Genomic DNA, 22,796 nt, shown 5'->3' with positions numbered 1-22,796 from the left:
TATCTTTTTTGAGATGTGTTAACCAGAATTGAACACAATATTCGAGGTGCGGTCGCACCATGGAGCGATACAAAGGTATTATTATATTGTCCTCATTTTTGTTTTCAATTCCTTTACTAATAATACCTAACATTCTATTTGCTTTCTTAGCCGCCGCTGCACACTGAGCACAGGGTTTCAACTTATCATCAACGATGATGCCTAGATCCCTTTTCTGGTAGGTGACTCCTAATGTGGAACCTTGCATTACATAACTTCTGTTCAAAACTGGCAACATAAAGATTTGCAGTGTCTGGAGCCATGGGTGAACCCATGGCTGTGCCCATGATTTGTGCAAAAAACTGATTTTGAAAGCAAAAATAGTTTTGAGTGAGGGCAAAGGTTGCCAGTGTCAAAATGAATTATTGGGAATACGTCTCAAAGTAGTTCTCTTTTTGAGTGTTTCTTCGACAATAATCAATGCTTCGAGTTGAGGTAAATTAGTGTACAGTGCATTGATAACCAGCATAATAAGCAAAGTATTATTCAGGTCACCATCAAATTCCGCAAAAATTTGAATTATGTGGGAATTGTCTGCCTTGAAATATTCTACTTCAGGAACCAATGGGCATAAAAAAAGATCCTCAAATTTCAAAAGGGACTCCAGAATGGATCTATTCCCAGAAATAATTGGCCACCTAGGGGGTCTGTAGTAGATTTATGAATTTCCAGAAGAGTGTAGATAGTGGGGATGACTGGGTTCTTTACAGTGAGAAAATCCTTCTCATTACTAGTAATATATCCAGCATCATAGGCTATCTTCAAACACTGTCCGATTTCAATCTTAAGAGTATCAATTGGATCTTGGCTTAATCTTGAATAATATTGAATGTCGAAATCTGCCTTTCTTTTTCTTTGATATAACTGTCACCTCCCCCTCCTTCCCACTCCCTTCCCCCCCTCACCGCAACACATTTTTTAACATTTTAGCATACTCTTAGGTCCCTCTTTACTAAGCCGCGCTATAGGCCCGCTAGCGATTTTAGTGCACGGTAATGCTGGAGACATCCATAGGAATTTGACTGTTGTGAGGAAACAGTGGGCTTCTAAGCCTATGACTGTATTATTTTACTGATGACATGTATTTCTCCTAATTATTTTACTGATGATATGTATTTCTCCTAATTGGCCAGCAGATTGTGACTGTCTTTTTTTGAAAAGCTTTTCTAGAAGTGACAGGTTTTTTTTATTTGTTACATTTGTATCCCACATTTTCCCACCTATTTGTAGGCTCAATGTGGCTTACATAATACCGGAGAGGCGTTTGCAGACTCTGGTGAGAACAAATACAATGTGATGTTATGGTAAGATAAAGTTCATGTGACGTGGCCACATTGGGGAAACGTACATCGGAAGAGTTGAGTTTTGTCCATTACGTACTTTAGTTTTGTTGTGTTGCAGGGATCAGGCATTTACGTTGGATCGGTGGGGTATGCCTTTTTCTTTTTCCCACCTAAGCTGTGAGGTAATTTTTTAGTTTGTTAGGCAGCACACCTGAGGCACTGTTCAGACTTGTGAGCAGTTAAATTTCCTGAAGCTTACCAGACAATTTTCAGGTAGTGAACAAGTGTTAGATAGTTTTAATATTAATATCTGTTTGTTTTACCTGTTATTGCCTGTTAATTTTCCATCTGTTTTATATGGTTCACTGTTCAAATCTTGTGACAATAAACCTATTGGTTATTGGCTCTGATGTCCAGAACTGACTAAAAATCCTGGTGGTTTGTGTTTTGGGCCTGTGAGTGCTTTCTAGGAACTGCGGGTCACCTGGGAGTGTGGCCCCAGTAACCTAGAAATCACTGGGGAACACCTTAAGAGTGGGAGACTCACCCAGAGGCAAATGAGACCCAGTCGGTGGGGTGGAGGGTGCTAGTATAGAGCACAAGCAGCAGGTGCAGGTGGACCTGACCTGTGCTGGGGACAGACCAGGTGGCCACAGGGTTAACCTCAGGTGAATGCTAGGTGTTTCGTGACAGGTGTCTCCAGCATTTCGTGCGCTCTAAAAACTCTAGCACACCTTAGTAAATAGGGCCTTTAATGTCTGTATTAACAATATGTTCTTACTTTCTAGCTTCATTGCGTGCCCCCTAGTCCTAGTATTTTTGGAAAGAGTAAACAAGCTATTCACATCTACCAGTTCCACTCCACTCATTATTTTATAGACCTCTATCAGCCATCTCTTCCCCAAGCTGAAGAGCCCTAGCCGCTTTAGGCTTTCCTCATTGGGAAGTCGTCCCATCCCCTTTATCATTTCTGTTGCCTTTCTCTGTACCTTTTCTAATTCCGCTATATCTTTTTTGAGATGTGTTAACCAGAATTGAACACAATATTCGAGGTGCGGTCGCACCATGGAGCGATACAAAGGCATTATTATAGAGATAGAGGTAGCTGTCTGTTCGTCTGTCCAATTTAGATTGTAAGCTCTGTTGAGCAGGGACTGTCTTTTCATGTTAATTTGTACAGCGCTGCGTAAGTCTAGTAGCGCTACAGAAATGTTTAATAGTAGTAGTAGTAGGTAGAGGATGTGAAAGAGGGTAAGAGACAAAGGAAAATGACAGGTCTTTGAAGGAGGTGAGAGAGGTTGGATATGGACGTAAAACGGGAATGGGAGCCTGGATAAGGTGGCAAGATGTAAGAAAAGGTCTGGGGGTGGAAGGGGATGAGTGATAGGGAAGGAATGGGATTGGTGAGAGGATGAAAGGCTGAGGATGAAGCTGGATAGGGTATGAGTTCAGAAGTTGGAAATAGGGGATTAGAAGGTGGCTGAAAGATGGGAATGAGAGGTGGAACTGGAAGGACTGGAAAAGCTTAAGCATATGAAGTGGAGAGACATAGGGCTGGAGGGGGAAAGGAGGAATAAAATCTAGCTAAAAGATAAAAATGCAGATAGGAGAAATGGAGAAGAAAACACTGAAACCGAAGGGTCAGTGTCAGAGAGAGAGAGAGAGAGAGAGAGAGAGATGAAGGGAAGACGATGGGAGGAGTGAAAAACAGAATATGGATGTGAGATCCTGGAAAAGAACCTAAGCAAAAACAAGAGGAAGTACTAAAGATAGATCAGGACAAACCTAACTAGAAAAATAAAATGATCAATGGTACAAAATATAAAATGCCACCTTTGAAAATGTGCATTACTTTTTCCATTCCATTCCCAGTTTTTATATCTTGCAAATTTCCAGCAGGATTCATTGCGGGTTACAATAAATTCAGTCACAAATTAGAATTTTTCATGAATCAAAATACTTATCAAATTAGGGGACCTGTTTACTAAGCTGTGTTGGAAGCATGTTAGCATTTTTAGAGCGCGCTTCGCATTAGTGCGTGCTAACTGTGTAGATGCCAGCATGCACTAATTTTAGCATGTGCTAAAAGCGCTAGTGCACCTTGGTAAACAAGGCCCAAAGTTTTCAAAGCTCATCTAAACTGAAGATAATCTTTAGTACTATGAGATTGAATTGGAATCAAATTCCAAAGCTTGATATAAAAATAACTAAAAGTACTATAAAAAAAAAGGTTTGTAATGACTTCTGTCATATATTTTGCTCTGTAAAGGATGAAATGCATTTCTGTTTCTCTTTCTTCAGTGTTCTACTGTAAACAGAGTCTGGGGTTTCCATTTAATTTTGACTATGTATTTGTTTCTATTGCCTAATGGAGTGGAGGAGTAGCCTTTGATCCTGACAACTTGGATTCAATTCCCACTGCAGCTCCTTGTGACCTTGGGCAAGTCACTTATCCTTCCATTGCCCCAGGTACAGACATTTTTATTGTGAGCCCTCTAGGGACAGAGAAAGTATCTATATGCACTGTGTACATCTAGTAGCACTATAGAAATGATTAGTAGTATTATTTTTACTAGGTGACAATGGTGTATGTTTTCCATGAGCTACTGAGGTGAGGGATTTTGTAAACATGTAGTGTGTAGGAATCTGTAGGAGTCCAGCCTTTCCTCTTTATCGCAATCAAGGTGTACTCTTAACTTACCATAGGTAGGGCTGGTGGATTTTGAATTCTTGGACTTGTTGCTGGTATGGTATGTTAAGCTTCGGAGTGTCCATTTGCAGGGCTTTGTATTGCTTCACTAGTCTCAGGCAGTAGAGAGAGAGGAGAGTGGGCTGGGGGAGGGAAAGGGAGAGAGCACATAGGCAGAGAAATGGAGTGGTCCACAGGGACTATGGCCCTACCAATTTTGTGTCCTACATAACATCAGCATGATGTGGGAGAGGGGAGAAGGCAGGGACAGAGCTTGGCTTGTTTGGTCCTCCCAAATAAAAAGATGTTCCGCTGCCTCTAAAGAAAAGTACCAGGAAGGAGGGGGGGTGAGAGAAAGAAATGGAGGAGAGGGTGTGCCAGAAGGGTTGGAGGATGAGAGAGAGTGTGCCAGGAGGAGGAAGAAAAAAAAGAAAAGAGAGGGGATGTGTGCTGGGAAGGTGGAAAGTGAGAGACATGAGGGGAGAGGGCAAAGAATGAGAAAGAAAGAGATTAAGGAGAGAGAAAAGGCAGAGGGAAGAGATGGAAAAAAAACACGAGGAGAGGGAGGGTGAAGAAGGGGGCAGGAGAGAGATGAGAGGGGAGGAAAACTTGCTGAGATAAGAGTGGGAAGGGCCAAAAGTAAAAAGAAGAAAGGAGGAAGACGGTGGTGTGGAGGAGAGAAGCAAGAAGGGAGGGGTGGAGAAAAAAGGTGAAGGATAAGGGAATTATGGAGAGGTGGAGAGGAGGAATGCATGTGGAAAGGTGCGGAGTGTGGAGTATGATCAGAAGAGGGAGAGGCAAATGGAAGGGTATAGGGGGGATAAAGGGAAACACAAGGATAAGGTGAAAATGAAAGAAATGAAGGAAGGAAGGAAGGAAGGAGAGAGAGTAAGCCCATTTTAGGGGAGGGGAGAAAATTCTCCTTCCACCACTAATCTGACTGACTCCCTTGACCCCCCAAATGAAATAAGCAAACTACACCTATGGTGGCAGACCCACACTTATTATCAAATCTGCTTCCAAAAAGATGGGTACTAAAATATTGGACTTTGACTGGCGAATGCCCCAGAGCTTCCAGAACAAGAGGAGGGCTCTTCTAACCGGTGAAGTAATGGTAGGAGACCCCTTTTTTGAGGGAAACTGTGATTGGCATAAGACCCCAGCCCTGATTGAATTCTTTCTTTGGCTCATGTGCCCTTCACCATCATCCATAGATTGAGGAGAAGGGTTTTTGGCTAACCCACCATTGTATCAGTACAAGAAAAGAAATGGTGAGCAGTGACAGGGTGGCTAGCTTCTGCACTTGCCTGAAGGCGAAAGGTGGAATGGGAAACCAGCCCACTGCCACTTCTAAGGAGAAAAAGCAAGGAATGGAGCAGATGGAGAAACTGGAGAAACGAGAGAGGATCCTGGTCCAGATAAGGGGACACAGAGGACGTCCCTGGGATCTACAAAGAATAAGGAACTGACAATGATGCTCTCATGGGGTAAAGATATGAAGAGGAGTGACACAGGAGTGGAGAGTCCTGAAGCAAAAAAATAAAAAATCTGAGAGTTTGATACTATGTTTGCTTTCTGCATGCCTATATTACTGTTACTGTTGAGATTTTTGTCTCATGGGCCAATATTCAGCCAGTGGCAGTTGGTGTTTTTTTTTTTTAATATAATGCTGACCACTGCTGGTTAATTTACATCCAGACATTCGATGCTGGGCCACGTCCAGGCACTGATATTGAATATCCAGTTCAGCAGCAATACCCAGAAGTTATGCGGGTACAGCCAATATTCAGTGTTGTACCCCATAGGTAGCCAGGCAAAGTTAGGACTGCTATTTAAGCAGTCCTATTTGCCTGGCTAGCCAGAGGTGCATTAACACTGAATATTACTGGTGCCACATAAATTCCAAGACCATTCCTGGACTGCCTCTGTGCTGCTTGGACAATGCCATGACAGTCTAGAGGGGATATTCAGCGGCACTGTCTGTTGAGTGCTGCTGAATATCCCCTTCTGAGGTGTTCAGTGTGATTCAACAAGACTCCCATTTGACATTTGATTCTCAGGTGAACTCTCAAAGAAAGTTTATGGTTAATTATGCCAACTTAGATGTATAAGGTTAGACATATAATATCTGCAAATAGTGACTCAAGGTGTTGTCCAATCAACACTAGACTATTGCAGTAGTGTGTTGATTGGTTTACCAGACTATCAATTATTTAGTCTGCAGGTATTGCAGAATGTTGTAGCAAGATGGTTTTTGGATGTTCCATATGGGACAATGTAACTCCTCATATGATTGCTCTTCATTGGCTTCCAATTAAGGCTAGATTAGAGTTTAAACTTCTATTATTCATGTTTAAGATCTTACATGGTCTAGCACTAATTATATAGGGACCTGGGTTATCTTTCCTGCCATTTATGGTACCAGAGGATCAATTGAAAGTGCAATTGCCCTCTGCCCAGACCTTTAGATTAATAACTTGGAAAAAGAGATCCATTGGTGGTATAAGGCCAGAGCTTTGGAATTCTCTCACTTTAATTTTACAAGCAATGTCATCACTTATTAAAAACATGGTTGTAAAGGAAGAACTATATTTTGATAGAAGCATTTAAGTCACAGTAAATTTGATCTAAGTAATTCTTTGTGAAGGTATAAATGTTTGCTGTAAAAATGTGAATTTTAATTGTACTTACATTAATTTGTTATCTGCCTTGAGCTATTATCTTGGTTAAGTGGACTATACATGTGAAATTAAATTAAACAGAGGACCCATTTGTGGGTTTTAACCATTTCTGAAGGAGTGCAGGAGGAATAGAAAGAAAGAGGAGTCTGTTGGGATTTGGAAAGTCCTGGGGAACTTTAGTGACTGTATATGTGATACTGTTATATTTCTTGCTTTCTGTCTTACCTTATTGCTGTGATTTTTGTCCTTTTTGCTTAAAGACAATTTTAAGTAAACCTCTTAGTTCAGAGCCCCAGTTTTGGCCGGGACTGTGTTATTGAGAGCCAGTGGAGAATGTGTATTGTTATGCCAACAGCCTCCCCTGTGATATTGGTCTTGACCTAGACAAACCATAAAAATTAGCTTATTCAGAGTAATGTAACCCTGCTAGGAATACATCCAGGCTGGTAGGAGTTACCTGCTCCAATAAGCTCCAGATTTCAATAAAATACTCGAGTTGGCCATGAGGCAAGCGAGGAAATGCAGAAAATGTCAAATAATTCTGGTAAATACTCCTGCTATTGGACCATTTGGGCAAGAAGATATTCCAAGCAACTATGCTATCTTCCATATTGCAACTGGTCAACTCTATAAGGTGCAATATATACATATTATAATTTATAAGAGTTGAATTTCAAATATCTTCAAATACAATTATCAAAAAACCCCTATTTATCAATCACTACACAGTCGAAATGCTTTCAACCAAATCATGGCCTTAAAGCCATGTTTTAATGTTGGTTTTTGGATTTTATGATTATGGATGTATTTTTGTAATCTGCGTTGTAATTATGCAGAATACAAATAAATAAACTAAAGCCCTTAATTAATGCCTCTCCTTGCTATTTTTGTCTGGTCCTCAGAAAGTACATCTAGCCAGAAAACTTGGCAGGCATTCAGCACTGTAAGCTCATAGGTCCACATTTTTCTATTTTATAATTGTTTAAAGGGGTCTTGTGCTAAGGTGTGCTAGCATTTTTAGCTCATTCTAGAAATCAGCTGGCGCTAAATGCTGAGACGCCTATGGGCGTTTTGGCATTTAGCACCAGCTGATTTCTAATGTGAGTTAGAAATGCTAGCTCACCTTAGTAAAAAAAAAAAAAAACCCTAAATAAGCATTACTTCTTACAAACACTTAATTCTCACGCATCATGCTTCAAAAATGTATGTAAAAAAATTTTCAGAAAATTTATCGGTTGCCGGCAACCTACTGACATGACCATGTTTTGAATACTGCATCAGAGAATGGTTTCTGGAGCATAAAACAACAAAAGGTGATGTTAATATGCAATCTTCAAGAACAACACATACCCTCCGATATTCAGCCAGTAACAGGGTTTTTTAAAATGCTGATCGTCACCTGTTGAATTATCCCCTGATATTCAGTGCCAGGCCATGTCCGGGCACCAGCACTGAATACTAGGGGTAATTTTGGGTGGGCAGTCCCTGGCTGAATATCGAGCCTGGATCCGCATAACTTTGTTTTTTTATTTTTAAACTCTCCTGATCCCCTCCCTGCCTTCCTCCTGCCCCCCCCCCCCCCGCGGTTTCTGAAGTTCCTCCCCTCCTTTTCTCTCCCCCTGATGAGCCCCTCTCCCCCTCCCGATGTTATGGTAGACCCCTCCCAAGGCTTATCTGTTTCCACGGTGGTCCAGCAGGGGTCTTTGGGGGTGGGAACTCTACTGGACCACTAGGGAACCAGGTAGGCCTTGGGGGGGGTCTACTTTGACATCAGGAGTGGGTGGGGAGCAGATGGGGCTCACTGGGAGGAGAGAAGGGGAGGACTTTGGAAACCACGGGGGGAGGAGAGATGGAGCACCATGAGCTGCTGTGAGAGGTCAAAGCAGCCATGAGGGGGCTGTGCTCCTGCCCCCAAAAATCAGCCCGAGGGGGGGGGGTCTATGTTGACATCGGGAGGAGGAGAAGGCAGGGGCTCAGAGGGGGAGTGAATAGGAGGGGAGGACCTCAGAAACCTCATGGGGGGGGGGGGGAGGAGGGATGAGGGAAACAGGGAGGGGTTTGGGAGGGTTTTAAAAAAATAATAGTTATGCAAGTGCCAGCCTGATATTTAGAGCAGGCATCCACATAGCTAAGTGGCGTAATTTAGGACAGCTTTGGAGCTGTCCTAAATTAGGCTGCTTAGCTATGTGGATGCCCAGGCATTGAACATTGCTGGCATCTGCATAACCTCGGGCTCCTCAGTGCTGCCACTGACCTGCCCACTTTTTAGTTGGGAGATATAAAGGGATATTCACCAGCACTCTCCAGTTAAGTGCCACTGAATATCCCTACTTAGTCAGTCAGAAGTGATTTAAGCAGGCAGGAGAGGCTCTGGCCCACTTAAATCTCTTTGAATATCGGCCCTATACTTCAAAAGGCAAAAAAAAAGCATACCCCCTGGCAGAACCCATCTTCATTCATTCAGAAGTTCATTTCACTTTGGTGCTGGCAAACACAGAGTAATGAAAAACATACACCAATGAAAAACAATGATATCATCCAAACTGCTCATGATAGGTCAGGAATTACACCAGTGACATCCACTCAAGCTTCTCATTTAAGCTATGGGATCAAACAAAATAAAACATGGAAAAGAAAATAAGACGATACCTTTTTTATTGGACATAACTTAATACATTTCTTGATTAGCTTTCGAAGGTTGCCCTTCTTCATCAGATCGGAAATAAGCAAATGTGCTAGCTGACAGTGTATATAAGTGAAAACATTTAAGCATTACTATGACAGTCTGACAGGGTGGGGGGATGGGGGTGGGTTGGAGGTATGCATGGGGACATCAAAGCATATCATTGATATTCTAACAGGATGGGTGTGGATAGGTGAGGGGTGGGGTGATCAACAGAGACATACAGCTTTATGGTTTATAATGGGCTAGGAACCCCAGATCCTTGTTAAGTCCTTTCTGTTGGGTGTTAAAATATTTAATCATTCTGACTTCAAAGGTCTTACGTTCTTGTATGGTTTTAAAGTTACCTTTCAGTATTCTCACTGTGAAATCACTGGTACAGTGTCCTGGTTCTGTGAAGTGCTGTCCCACCGGGGTGGGGGCCCTACTGGCTGTATTGTTCATGTGATGTCTATGTAAATACATACCATCCTACAATCAGATTCAAAATTGACTACTCCCCAGAAAAAGTCAATTTTTCGGACACCACGGTCTCAATCAGTGATGGCTGTATACAAACATATATATACAAGAAACCCACAGACAGATGCAGCTACCTCCACAACTCCAGCTTCCATCCTTCACATACAAAAAGATCCATCATTTACAGCCAAGCCACAAGATACCACCGTATCTGCTCTGACCCAGGGGACAGAGACAGACACCTTAAAAGCCTGACTGCATCCTTCAAACAGAAAGGCTACAACCCCAAAATAATCTCCAAGAATATTGCCTCCTCCCTCAAAACACCCAGGGAGAATCTGCTACAGTACAAGGAGAAAAAATCCACAGACAGAATTCCCCTTGTAGTGACATACAATCCAGAGCTGGAAAAACTGAGGAAAATCATAAGAGATCTACAACCTATACTCCAGGAGGATGAATTACTGAAAGAGATATTCCCATCCCCACCAGTACTGGCCTTCCGACAACCACCCAACTTAAAACACAAGCTAATCAGAAGTAAACTTCCATCACAGACTGAAAAGGAACAGAAGGGCACACGTCCCTGTAATTTATCCAGTTGCAAACTATGCCAAAATATTTCACAGGACCCCACAGTTATCCACAAAGGAAAGATATTCAACATAAAGGGGTCTTTCACTTGCTCATCTTCCAATGTGGTATATATCATTCAGTGTAAAAAATGTAACGAAGGATGCTATATTGGAGAAACAGGCCAGATGCTTAAGACAAGATTCAATTTACATAGACATCACATGAACAATACAGCCAGTAGGTCCCCCACCCCGGTGGGACAGCACTTCACAGAACCAGGACACTGTACCAGTGATTTCACAGTGAGAATACTGAAAGGTAACTTTAAAACCATACAAGAACGTAAGACCTTTGAAGTCAGAATGATTGAATATTTTAACACCCAACAGAAAGGACTTAACAAGGATCTGGGGTTCCTAGCCCATTATAAACCATAAAGCTGTATGTCTCTGTTGATCACCCCACCCCTCACCTATCCACACCCATCCTGTTAGAATATCAATGATATGCTTTGATGTCCCCATGCATACCTCCGACCCATCCCCATCCCCCCACCCTGTCAGACTGTCATAGTAATGCTTGGATGTTTTCACTTATATACACTGTCAGCTAGCACATTTGCTTATTTCCGATCTGATGAAGAAGGGCAACCTTCGAAAGCTAATTAAGAAATGTATTAAGTTATGTCCAATAAAAAAGGTATCATCTTATTTTCTTTTCCATGTTTTATTTTGTTTGATTTCTATTGATAACCTTAAGAGTGGACTAACACGGCTACCACACTCCTCTACTTAAGTTATGGGATGCAATTGTAATCAGTTCAGAGATCCATCGTAGTTCCATCATGGCTAGATGCACTTTCTGAGGACCAGTTAAAAATAGCAAGGAAAAGCATTGATTAGGGGCTGTGATTGGTTGCATGATTTAACTGAAAGTGTGGCCTACGTATATTGTTGCAAGTCTTAATGCAGAAGTGCAGTTTTTGCATGAAATGAGATAGACATATATTTCAGTACACTGCTGTAAATTCTTGAATACCAGACTGTTGTAACTTCTGAAAGGCCATATCTCAAGTAAAGAAGTAAAATGCAATATATTATTGGTGACTTTTTAATAAGCACATTACATTTCACTTCTCATTTTTCTTTGTTTTCCATAATGCACACTTTTCCGGACAAGCAGGCATAATATTCTCACATGTAGGTGATGTCATCCACAGAGCCAAATGTATTGTCACTTTAAATCTTTCAGGCAGTGCCCCACTGTGTATGTGTAGGTGCCTTCCCGCCCAATGCTTGAGTGTGGGACCAGCAATCTTTTGTTTTCCGTGAAACAAAGAGGTTGCCTTTCTAATCTGTCCTCAGCATGCCAAACTTTACTTTTTTTGTGCCTTCCCTTTTTCGGGACATTTTTTTCTCTCATTTTTAAAAATGTTGCAGTATTTATTTTACTTTAAGCTATTTTTTCCTAATTCTTTAATTTTCAGCCTTAGAGCCCCCCTGAGGTCTTTTTCTGGTCAGAGAGCATTGACCTTTATCATCTAAAATTTTACTCGATTTCCCCAGGTCATTGAGCCTTTTCACTTTGTGTTGGCTGTTTTCCCCTCCTTGTCAAAAAGGGTGCCAAGTGGCTTTAAAAATTATACTCTGTGCAATAGAACTATCTCAGACACGGACCCCCATACCTGGTGTGTTCAGTGCTTGGGTCCAGAGCTTGGTTCAGTGCTTGTGCCCTCTGTCTATGTATGCAAACGAGGACACTTAAAGCCCACAGAGTCCCAACAAAACAAACTTTTTGGTTCTGCATCGATATCGAGCATGGCAGGGGATTCGGCACCGGACGCGGAACCTACATCGTCAGCATCAACATTGGGTGCATTAATCATACATCGAAATGGTTCAGTGTCAGAATTGGTACCACGTCTGTGTAAGGACTCCATGTCCTTGCTATTGGTACCGCATGAATTGAGGGATCGACAGCATAAAAAACCTAAGAAACATCATCATTGCTCTCCTGCTCGACAAAGTGCCGAGAGCTCCTGGGCATTAACTTCATTGAAGCACCAATGCCATAGTGACCACTTTGTTCGGCTGACCATTATACAAATGGAACCTTCCATACCCTCGAGGTTGCCCATGCCTAGACAGATGATGCTGCAGGCTGCATCCACTCCAGTTTCCCAGCCGATACCAGTGCCTTCTCTTCAGGAGGAGATTCGGGCTATGCTCAAAGAAGAGCTTTCAAGGCTACTGCTCACATAGTCTCAGCAGGCATACAGGGTGTTGCACCAGCCTCAGCCTAGCTCAATGATGCATCGGAGCAACAGTTACGGGAGAGGTCCCACACAATGGTTCAGTGTTGATCATCGGGGACAGCATGAACCCAACCAACGCATGCGTTGACATTGGCAGAATAACTGTCTCCTGGTTCATAGACACATCTACCTCGATGCTTTTATTACTACTACTACTACTTATCTTTTCTATAGCTGTACTAGGTGTACGCAGGTGCTGTACAGTTGAACATGTAAGAGACAGTTCCTGCTCAACAGAGCTTACAATCTAATCAGGACATACAAACGGGACAAATAAGGGATAAAGGAATTCTCCGAGGACAAGCAGGCTGCTTGTTCTCACAAGTGGGTTGACATCTGCGTTGGCCCAGGAAATGGCAAATTTTCCATAGTAAAATTAAAAAAGTTTTACCAGAGTCTTCTGGTGCGTGAACAGCGAGCAACACGCATGCGCGGACGACTTCCCACCTGTCGCGTGAGCGTGGCTCTTCAGTTTTCGTTTCTCCGCGTTGAGGTGCGGTAGTTTTTTCTGCGCTTCTCTCAGGCCCAGGAAAGAGTCGACGAGTTTTCGCTTTTTTCTTCTAATTTTTTCTTTATTTTATTATTATCTTAGTTTAAAAAAAAAGGGTCCTGTAGTTCTGTTTTAGTTTTCTTCCCTTTTTAAAGTTTCCTTTCTTTTTCGACGCGGCTGGTTTTAGGCCGCGCGGTCAGGTTATTCCCTTATTCTTTTTTCTGTGCCCTTTTTCTTTACAGGCACAATCGCGTCTTTTGATTTTGCCGAAGTCGTTTTCCCTTCCATGTCATCGAAGACACCCAGCGGCTTCAAATGTTGTACTCGGTGCAACCGGACCATCTCAGGTACTGATACCCATGCCTGGTGTATCCAGTGCCTTGGGCCTGACCATAGCCCAGCCACTTGTATTCTGTGTCTTCATATGAAGAAAAAGACCCAAGCATCTTGAGAAGCCCAACGAGAAATGGACATTTTTCTCAATGGAGGAGGGTGCTGCAGGGATCTGTAATGGGACTAGTGCTATTTAATATATTTATAAATGATCTGGAAACTGGAACGAGTGAAGTGATTACATTTGCAGACGACACAAAACTATTCAAAGTTGTCAAAATGCATGCAGATTGTGAAAAATTGCAGGAAGGCCTTAGGAAACTGGAAGACTGGGCATCCAAATGGCAGGTGAAATTTAATGTAGGCAAATGCAAAGTGATGCACATTGGGAAGAATAATCCAAATCATAGTTATCTGATACTAGGGTCCACTTTAGGAGTCAACACTCAAGAAAAAGACCTAGGTATTATTGTGGACACTCAAATCTTCTACGGCAGCCAAAAAAGCAAACAGGATACCAAGAATTATTCGGAGAGGCATACAAAATAAGACCAAAAATATTATAATGCCTCTGTAGTGCTCCATGGTGCTACCTCACCTTGATTATTGTGTTCAATTCTGGTCACCGTATCTCAAAAAAGATATAGCAGAATTAGAAAAGGTTAAAAGAAGAGCGGCCAAAATGATAGAGAGGATGGAACAGCTCCCATATGAGGAAAAGCTAAAGAGGTTAGGGCTCTTCAGCTTGGAAAAGAGACGTCTGAGGGAGGATATGATTGAGGTCTACAAAATCCTGAGTGGTGTGGAGCAGATGGAGGTGAATCAATTTTTCATTTATTCAAAGACAAGGGGACACTCAATGAAATTGCATGGAAATACTTTTTCAAACAAATAGGAAGAAATATTTTTCACTCAAAGAATAGTTAACCTCTGGAACTCATTGCTGGAGGATGTGGTAATGGTGGTTAGCGTATCTGGAGGAAAAGTTCATAGTCTGTTATTGAAATGGACATGGGGGAAGCCACTGCTTGCCCTGGGATTGCTAGCATGGAATGTTGCTACTAATTGGGTTTCTGCCAGGTACTTGTGTCCTGGATTGGCCACTGCTGGAAGCAGGATACTGGGCTAGATGGACCATTGGTCTGGCCCAGTATGGCTGTTCTTATGTTCTTATGACCAGCAGAAGACCACCTTTAGGGTAGACCAGTGGGGATATTGGGGGGGGGGGGGGGGATAGATGCTGAACCCTGGGTGGGGGAGAAGTGTGAGCTGCAGAACTGGCGGGATCACCAGTGGAACCTATGACTGAGACAGTGAGCTCTATAAACCCCGACAAGAACTTGGTGCTGCTCATGGGGGTGGTAGGGAGGGGGGGGAGAGAGATAATGTACCCCAAGAAAGAAAGCGCGAGAATGGTCCTGGAGAAAGAGGAGAGGGAGGGAAGGTTGAGAAAGGGAGAGATGCTGGATCTGGGGGTGGGAAGGAGGAAGATTATCAGTCCTTTAGGGAAGGGAAGGTGGGTAGGATTTGATATACTGCCTTTCTGTGGCTACAATCAAAGTGGTTTACATATTATATACAGGTACTTACGTATTTTGTACCTGGAGCAATAGTCACAAGGAGCAGCAGTGGGAAATAAATAAAATACCTTTAATTGAGTGATTAATCACAATTAAAATTTTTAATTGAAATGCAGCCCTACTTTTTGTTTTTATTTATTCAGGCTTTTTTTTTTTGTCCCTGCTCCCCATCCTGGTTTACTTTCTTGCTCCCTCCTTGCTGCATCTCAGGGATTGCAGCCAGCAGACTGAGAAGTATAGTTTCAGTCTCAGCAGTCCTTCCTTCTCTATCTGTCCCTGCTGAGCTTTCCTACTATTCAGATCTTATTCCTCCTCTTTGAAGAGAAAGTGGCCAGTGGCATAGCCATTCAAGGTGCGTGTGTCCCCCTGTCAGTTGATTACTATTAATGGTGCCATGCTGCATTTCTCTCCCTTCTCCTTCCCGCCCTCCATGCCTGGTCTGGCATCTCTCCCTTCCCGGCTCCACAAAGCTTTTGCAATTCCCTTCCTCCTCCTGTGCTTTAAAATCACCTCCCGTCTTTGCTGGAGTTGCGCCAGCAGCAGTGGCACTGATAGGCTGCTTGCAGCCTTTACCAGGTCTTTCTCTCTGAATTGTCCTGCCCAGCATATGAGTGCCACTGCTGCTGCCTAGGAGAAGATTGGAGGTGATGTCAAGGTATGGGGGCAGGGAGGGAATTGAGAGAGCTTTGTGTGCCGGGCTAGGGACACACCCCCTGTTGAAAGTTCCTGGCAACACCACTGAAAGTGGCCCCAGGAATACTGACTGACAGAGAATGATAGGTCTAGCAATAGCTACAGCTTCTGGAGCAAGGGACTGAACCTGCCAAAACGGAAACTGCCCAGTCTCCTCATGTCCCCATGACCACAGCTTAGCCCTGGTCTATACTTGTCGCAGGCTGTTCATCATTACTATTGTGGGAGGGAATGCTCACTGTTCCTGGTGACATGGGGGGGGGGGGTGTATATTTGTCTTCCTGTTCTTAGTCTGCAGGAACTGGAGTGTGTGCAGGCGCTTTCAGCTACGGTGGCTGGAAGACTAGAGTATGTATATGTGTACTGTATGTGGGACTGCAGGACTTGGGGAAGAAGGAACAGATGAGAAAGGGGAGGGCAAGGTAGTAGATGAGAGAGGGTAATGAGAGGAAAATTTTAGAGCAGTATGAAGGGGGTGTGAATGGGAGAGAATATATCTTACCTAATCCATCCATCAACCCATTTCTCACCCGGGGGGGGGGGGGGGGGGGGGGGAGCAGGATGATGCTAGGAAAAGGAGAAAGCAAGGGGTATAGTAATCTGCCACATCTTGGAACTCTGCCTACTTTCTTCCTTCTTCCTCAGCATTTGGACTCTTTCCCCTACCCCAGGATACCTTTTTCTGAGTTGGACATTGCCCTATATGGCTCTCTCGGTGATTTGAAATGTCATATGTGGCCCTTAATATGAAATGTTTAGGACTCCTTATTTAGATGTTCATATCATTATCTAGCCAGTGCCCCAATTATTATGCAGCCTTCTCCTCAGTGTTCTCTAATGTGTTCTTGTGTATGTGTGTGTTACATTTCGGCCAAATCCAAAACAGTGTGAAGAATGAAAACAAATCTCTGATCTTAGTGGGTTGTAAGATTCTACATATGGTAAATCAGATTGCAGATCTGAAACATTTTATAGTGGAATGGGGTTAGCTGTCACATGGGGGATAATATTCCATACATTTTGAGCTGATGGGAACAGCAATATATTTTTAATTGGAGATGCTGGCCACCAGGGGATTAAACTCTGACATTGAATGATGGGTTATTCTAAAAGCTGATTGGCTGGGTGATATAAGAGGAAAAGAGCCAATACATATGAAGAAAAACTATTCAGGTAAGACATTTGTTTTTATTCTTCACACAATCCCTCCCATTTCAGAGAGTTCCATTCCTTCTTGAACTATGGAGCTAAGTGAGCTGCTGAGGCTACTATGTGCAGGAAAGGCCGTGTATGTATGGAACTTTACACTCAGTTCTGAGCTCTGAGAGAGCTGTTACATTCTGGTGATGTGTGATGACATCATCCACTTGTTTTCCATAGATAACAGTTGATCTGGCACACATGTTATAAGTGAGAAACATATTTTCTTTCCTTGTGGCCTTCTACCATCTTCTAACCCAAGTCTTCAGCCTGCTTTTTTTCCTCGTTTTTTCTCCCCCTCACTCTTTTTTCTTCCTTTCTACAATTCACACCCATCAGCTTTCACTCTCCTTTTTCTTACTCCCATGAACCTTAATCCTACCTCTACTTCACCCTGAAACAGGAACTACAGCTACTACTTCACTAGCAGCGCTCTACCCCTTTCCCACCTTTAGAGCTGCATCACTCATGTGACTTGTGTTAGTACACATGAGCTTCTTGGTATTAGTAACTCCATGCCGTTGTCATGGATTTAACTATTTTCTGGCACAGTATATCTTAAATATACACACTTTAATTGTATGGCACTAACTGTTGGGGAAATGATACTATGTTGGGTCTTCTGGTCCAGGGATAGTTGGAGTCAGAATGCTGTGGATAGGTGTGGCAGTGGGGGCAGCAAAGGTTTTGTGTCAGAGTGCACTCATTATTGGCTAATATATATACTAGCCGTTAAGCCCATTTAAACGGGCAAGATTTTTGTTTGGCAAAATTCCTCTGTCCCCTGCCCTCTCCCCTCCCCTCCATCCATGTGCATCTTCTTCCTGTCTTCCATCTCCTCCATCCATGTCCAGCATTTCTCCTGCCCTCCCCTCCATCCATCTATCTATGTTCATTAGCTCTCCTCTCTCCCCTGCCCTCCCCACCCATGGCCAGCGATTCTATTTTACCCCATGTCCTCCCCTCTCATTCTTACCCTGTCCTCCCCTGACATTCATATCCAGTTATTTTCCTCTATCCCCTTCCCTCTCCTCTGTCCCCTCCCCTCCATCCATCCATCCGCATCTTCCTGTCTTCCTTCACCTCCATCCATGCCCAGCATTTCTCCTTCCCTCACCTGCATCCATGTCCAGCATTTCTCCTGCCCTCCCCTCCCTCCTTCCCTCCCTCCCCCCCGAGGTCACCTCCGCCCCTCCCCCCACTCCCCCCGATGTCACCGCTACCACTCCTCCCCCCCCCCGCTGCCGGCCCCCCTCCACCCGGGCCGGGGGCTCTCCTCTCCATTGAGCTTACAGCGCTTCACCTCCAAAAATGCAGCAGGCAGATCGCCTCCCGTCGGCCTTCCTTCCCTGCCTGTGTCCCGCCCTCGTGTGACGTAACGTTGGTGAGGGCAGGACACAGGCAGAGAAGGAAGGCCGACGGGAGGCGATCTGCCTGCTGCGGTTTCAGCGCTGTAAGTTCAATGGAGAGGAGAGGGCCCAGCCCGGGTGGAGGGGGGGCCGGCGGCGACCTCGGGGGGGGGGGAGCGGTAGCGACCTCGGCGGTTCCCTCCCTCCCCTTCCGTGTTCCAGGTCCACTCAGCGCATTTCTTTCCCTCTCTGTTCTGTCCTCTGACGTCATCACGTCTTGACGAGGGAGCGGGACAGAGAGGGAAGTCTCTACTGCGCATTTGCGGGTGAGTCGGTCACTTGCCATTTATATGTTTGATTATATGAGAACAAGCTGAGCCAGAGTTAGGTGCTAGATTAGAGCTGGTTGCAACTTTCTGGGTTTACCCAGCTCTAACAGTGAACATGTATTCTCCTTTATGTGTTAGACCTAATTGGAATCCATAGTCCTTTCATCAACATCTATGTGGAATGATAGACTTAATAGTTTAGGAAGCACTGAAAGAAATCTGATTCTTCTTTGGGCACATGTTTGGCAATGCTTCAGCTTGCTGCTTGGAGAAACCATCATTGTGTGTCCATGGAAAGAGCAGCTGCAGCTTTTGGAGCACCCCCAATCCTGGTATTCCTCCAACTTGATATGGAGGGAACTGGAACTCTCACAACCATGCCTGGAGGATCCTATTCTGTACTACACAAATGCTGTAGTACCAGTTAAAGCTGTTTTGTGTACTGCTGAGGTAAAATGTGTATTAGTTCATAATTCAAATTGCTTATGAGTCCCATAATCTTCTGTATGACTTTGAATTGTAAATTTAATTTAAAATTTTGCTGAATGAATTGGGATAAAAAATACACCTGAAGTATTCATGAAGGGGAATCCGTAGGAAGAGATGGTAGAATTTAACCATGAGGGTCATGTCTAACTTTATGTTAACAAATGTGGATTTCTTCTTCTTCTTCTTCTGTTCACAGCTGGAGAGAGACCAGATGAAGATATTGCTCATGCAGCAGAAGAGAGATTTGCCTCTCTCCTACAACCTGAAGGCATATGAGGATGCTCAGCTTCTGGCCTGGCTCCAGGAAGTAGATGGGGAATTGCAAGGGTCTGAGGAAGTAGACATGAAGATTCTTTATACAGACATTGTAAGTATAACTGTGTATGAGTAGTTGAATGATTCAGTAGACATGGGAGAAGTGTGTTTGTGTGTGCATTTTTGTTCTTGAATATTAGTTACCACTCATGCATGTGTCTTGATATTGCTTTGTGATTTTCTAGGTCCATGAACTGGCTGCCCTTCTTGGTGATCCTGTGCCATTTTTGTGAGTTTCTGCTATAAATCATTCTCATTCCCTGTTTACAAAGTATGCTTTGCACCAACACATACTCCAATTTTGTTTCTGCTCTTTCATGTACATACTCTGGTTAAACGTTCTGCTATAATTATACTGATAAAATGGCAGTGCCTTTGGTGCTGTTAAATCTAATTTTCCAGGGACTACCTATGGCCATGGCCACATTCCTGTAAGAGCTCTTGTTCAGCTAGGGTTTGGAAACAGCTATTTGCAAGGAGATTCATGGGCACAACAGAGTGTGTGTGTGTGTGTGTGTATGTGTTGGGGGGGGGGGGGGTGTAGGTTCTGATCTTCCTAGTACAGTTTGTTTTCTCTCTTCACAGCCCCGATATAACTACTTTCTCCTTCAATGGGAGAAGAAGGCGAAGGAAGAAGAATCCACCACCTAGAAGCAGCAGAGGTCCTAGAGCCATTTCTGCCTCTCCCCGCTCTACACTGGAAGAGAAAAGTAAAATCAGGACCAGCTAAACTAAGAGTAGAAGTGTCTTCATTCCATTAACTTTCTTTCAACAAAGTATCTTGATTTTATTTTTAAAATGTTTAATAAACATTTACATTTGAAACTCTGTATTCTTGTCTTGCTTGCAATGAATTATGAAACATCTGTATTCATCATATTTTTTTTTTTTACCTGTATGGAGAAATGAATTTTAGTTGGGAGAGGTATAAGAGATAATGTGTGTGCGAGTAAGATGTTATGAGCTCTAATATGTCTAAGGAATATGGAAAGACAAAAGAAGGAAGAGTAATAGGATAGACAATAAGGGTGAAAAAAAGTAGAGTGAAAAGTTTTAGAAAGGCAATTGTGGGACATGGAGGCAAACTGAGTGAACCAGGGATCCAGGGAAGGTGTGAAGACATCAGAAGGAGTTCTAAAAGACACATAACAAAGAAATGTGTGTATTGGAAAGAGAACTGCAAATTGAGTAAAATAGAAGAGGAATGAAGAGCTTCAGATAGAGAAGAGAGGTATATGTAGGGGAAGTAATAAATATGTTTGTTTTGTTATATTTGTACCCCGCGCTTTCCCACTCATGGCAGGCTCAATGCGGCTTACATATACAGGTACTTATTTGTACCTGGGGCAATGGAGGGTTAAGTGACTTGCCCAGAGTCACAGGCATAGGAATATGTAGGGAAGGAAGATAGATGCTGAAATGAAGACTAGTGAGGAGGCACAGTCTGAGAGAGGACACTTTTGAAAGAAAGTTTTGGGGGTATAGGGAAAAATTGAAAGGGACAAAGGGGCACTTTGGTAGGGTTCAAGTAGGAAGGATAGCTCTGTGGATAAGTACATAAGTACATAAGTAGTGCCATACTGGGAAAGACCAAAGGTCCATCTAGCCCAGCATCCTGTCACCGACAGTGGCCAATCCAGGTCAAGGGCACCTGGCACGCTCCCCAAACGTAAAAACATTCCAGACAAGTTATACCTAAAAATGCGGAATTTTTCCAAGTCCATTTAATAGCGGTCTATGGACTTGTCCTTTAGGAATCTATCTAACCCGTTTTTAAACTCCGTCAAGCTAACCGCCCGTACCACGTTCTCCGGCAACGAATTCCAGAGTCTAATTACACGTTGGGTGAAGAAAAATTTTCTCCGATTCGTTTTAAATTTACCACACTGTAGCTTCAACTCATGCCCTCTAGTCCTAGTATTTTTGGATAGCGTGAACAGTCGCTTCACATCCACCCGATCCATTCCACTCATTATTTTATACACTTCTATCATATCTCCCCTCAGCCGTCTCTTCTCCAAGCTGAAAAGCCCTAGCCTTCTCAGCCTCTCTTCGTAGGAAAGTCGTCCCATCCCCACTATCATTTTCGTCGCCCTTCGCTGTACCTTTTCCAATTCTACTATATCTTTTTTGAGATACGGAGACCAGTACTGAACACAATACTCCAGGTGCGGTCGCACCATGGAGCGATACAACGGCATTATAACATCCGCACACCTGGACTCCATACCCTTCCTAATAACACCCAACATTCTATTCGCTTTCCTAGCCGCAGCAGCACACTGAGCAGAAGGTTTCAGCGTATCATCGACGACGACACCCAGATCCCTTTCTTGATCCGTAACTCCTAACGCGGAACCTTGCAAGACGTAGCTATAATTCGGGTTCCTCTTACCCACATGCATCACTTTGCACTTGTCAACATTGAACTTCATCTGCCACTTGCACGCCCATTCTCCCAGTCTCGCAAGGTCCTCCTGTAATCGTTCATTTGGTAGATAGCTTTATGGGATTTTAAAAACAAAAGAAAGAAGGGGGAGGAATAAAGTTGGTGAAAAAATAGATAGAGGAAAGGAATGCAGAAGGGCAAAGTATGTGAGGAAATGTGGACATATACTAGAAATTCTTAACATTGATTTAAATGGAGTTCTATGCTTCCAGAATCTAGCCAAATTATCTGTGCCTCAAGAAGAAATACATTTCTTTAGGTTGAATGTTCTGCGACTTTTATGGAATATGATTTACTTATAGGTCTACAGCTAGTTAGGTGCATACATGGAATGGTTATGGAGGTCCTTCCTATTGGATAACTTAGTACAGGGTAATACTTTCAAACATGCCTCCATTTATGTGACTCCAGAATTTGATAGAACTGAGCCCTTAGAATTTTATGCCTTCTGACCTGACACATGTTAATAGCAATAGATGGAACTCTGTTGGTGCCCAGCAAACAAGAGGCCCAACTTCAGCTGTTGTTTCAGAATAAAGACATTGTTTAGTACTACATCAGCAGGTGGATGAACTATGCTATTAAAGAGTTGAGGTTTACACACAGGAAAATATTTTTTATTATTATTTTGTTATTATTTATTGCTTACTTTTATTTATTATGCTTAGAATTTGCAGAAAAAAGGTAACCCCTGGAAGAACTTGAGCCATTCAAGGTAAAAAAAACAACAACTGTTCGTCTAAGCAATATATTGTCTGTGTAAATATTACAGCCTTGATTATCCTGTACATAGCTGCTGTACTCTGCCTTTTTATTACATAGTCCTCTGGCAGTCAGAAATC

General features: G+C 43.1%; 1 protein-coding gene across 1 annotated transcript in view; it reads left to right on the top strand.

The window, feature by feature from the left end:
• AGBL5 (ATP/GTP binding protein like 5) overlaps window positions 1–20,330 on the top strand; it is a 557,199-nt gene extending 536,869 nt beyond the window's left edge. Inside the window, 3 exon segments of the mRNA XM_030198622.1 lie at window positions 19,387–19,557; window positions 19,691–19,734; window positions 20,091–20,330. Coding sequence (XP_030054482.1) covers window positions 19,387–19,557; window positions 19,691–19,734; window positions 20,091–20,235 — 360 coding nt within the window. The 3' untranslated portion in view covers window positions 20,236–20,330.
• The last annotated feature ends 2,466 nt before the right edge of the window (window positions 20,331–22,796 follow it).

Source organism: Microcaecilia unicolor, chromosome 3, assembly GCF_901765095.1.
Source record: "Microcaecilia unicolor chromosome 3, aMicUni1.1, whole genome shotgun sequence".
NCBI lineage: Eukaryota > Metazoa > Chordata > Amphibia > Gymnophiona > Siphonopidae > Microcaecilia > Microcaecilia unicolor.
This window is presented reverse-complemented; position numbering and strand designations above follow the sequence as displayed.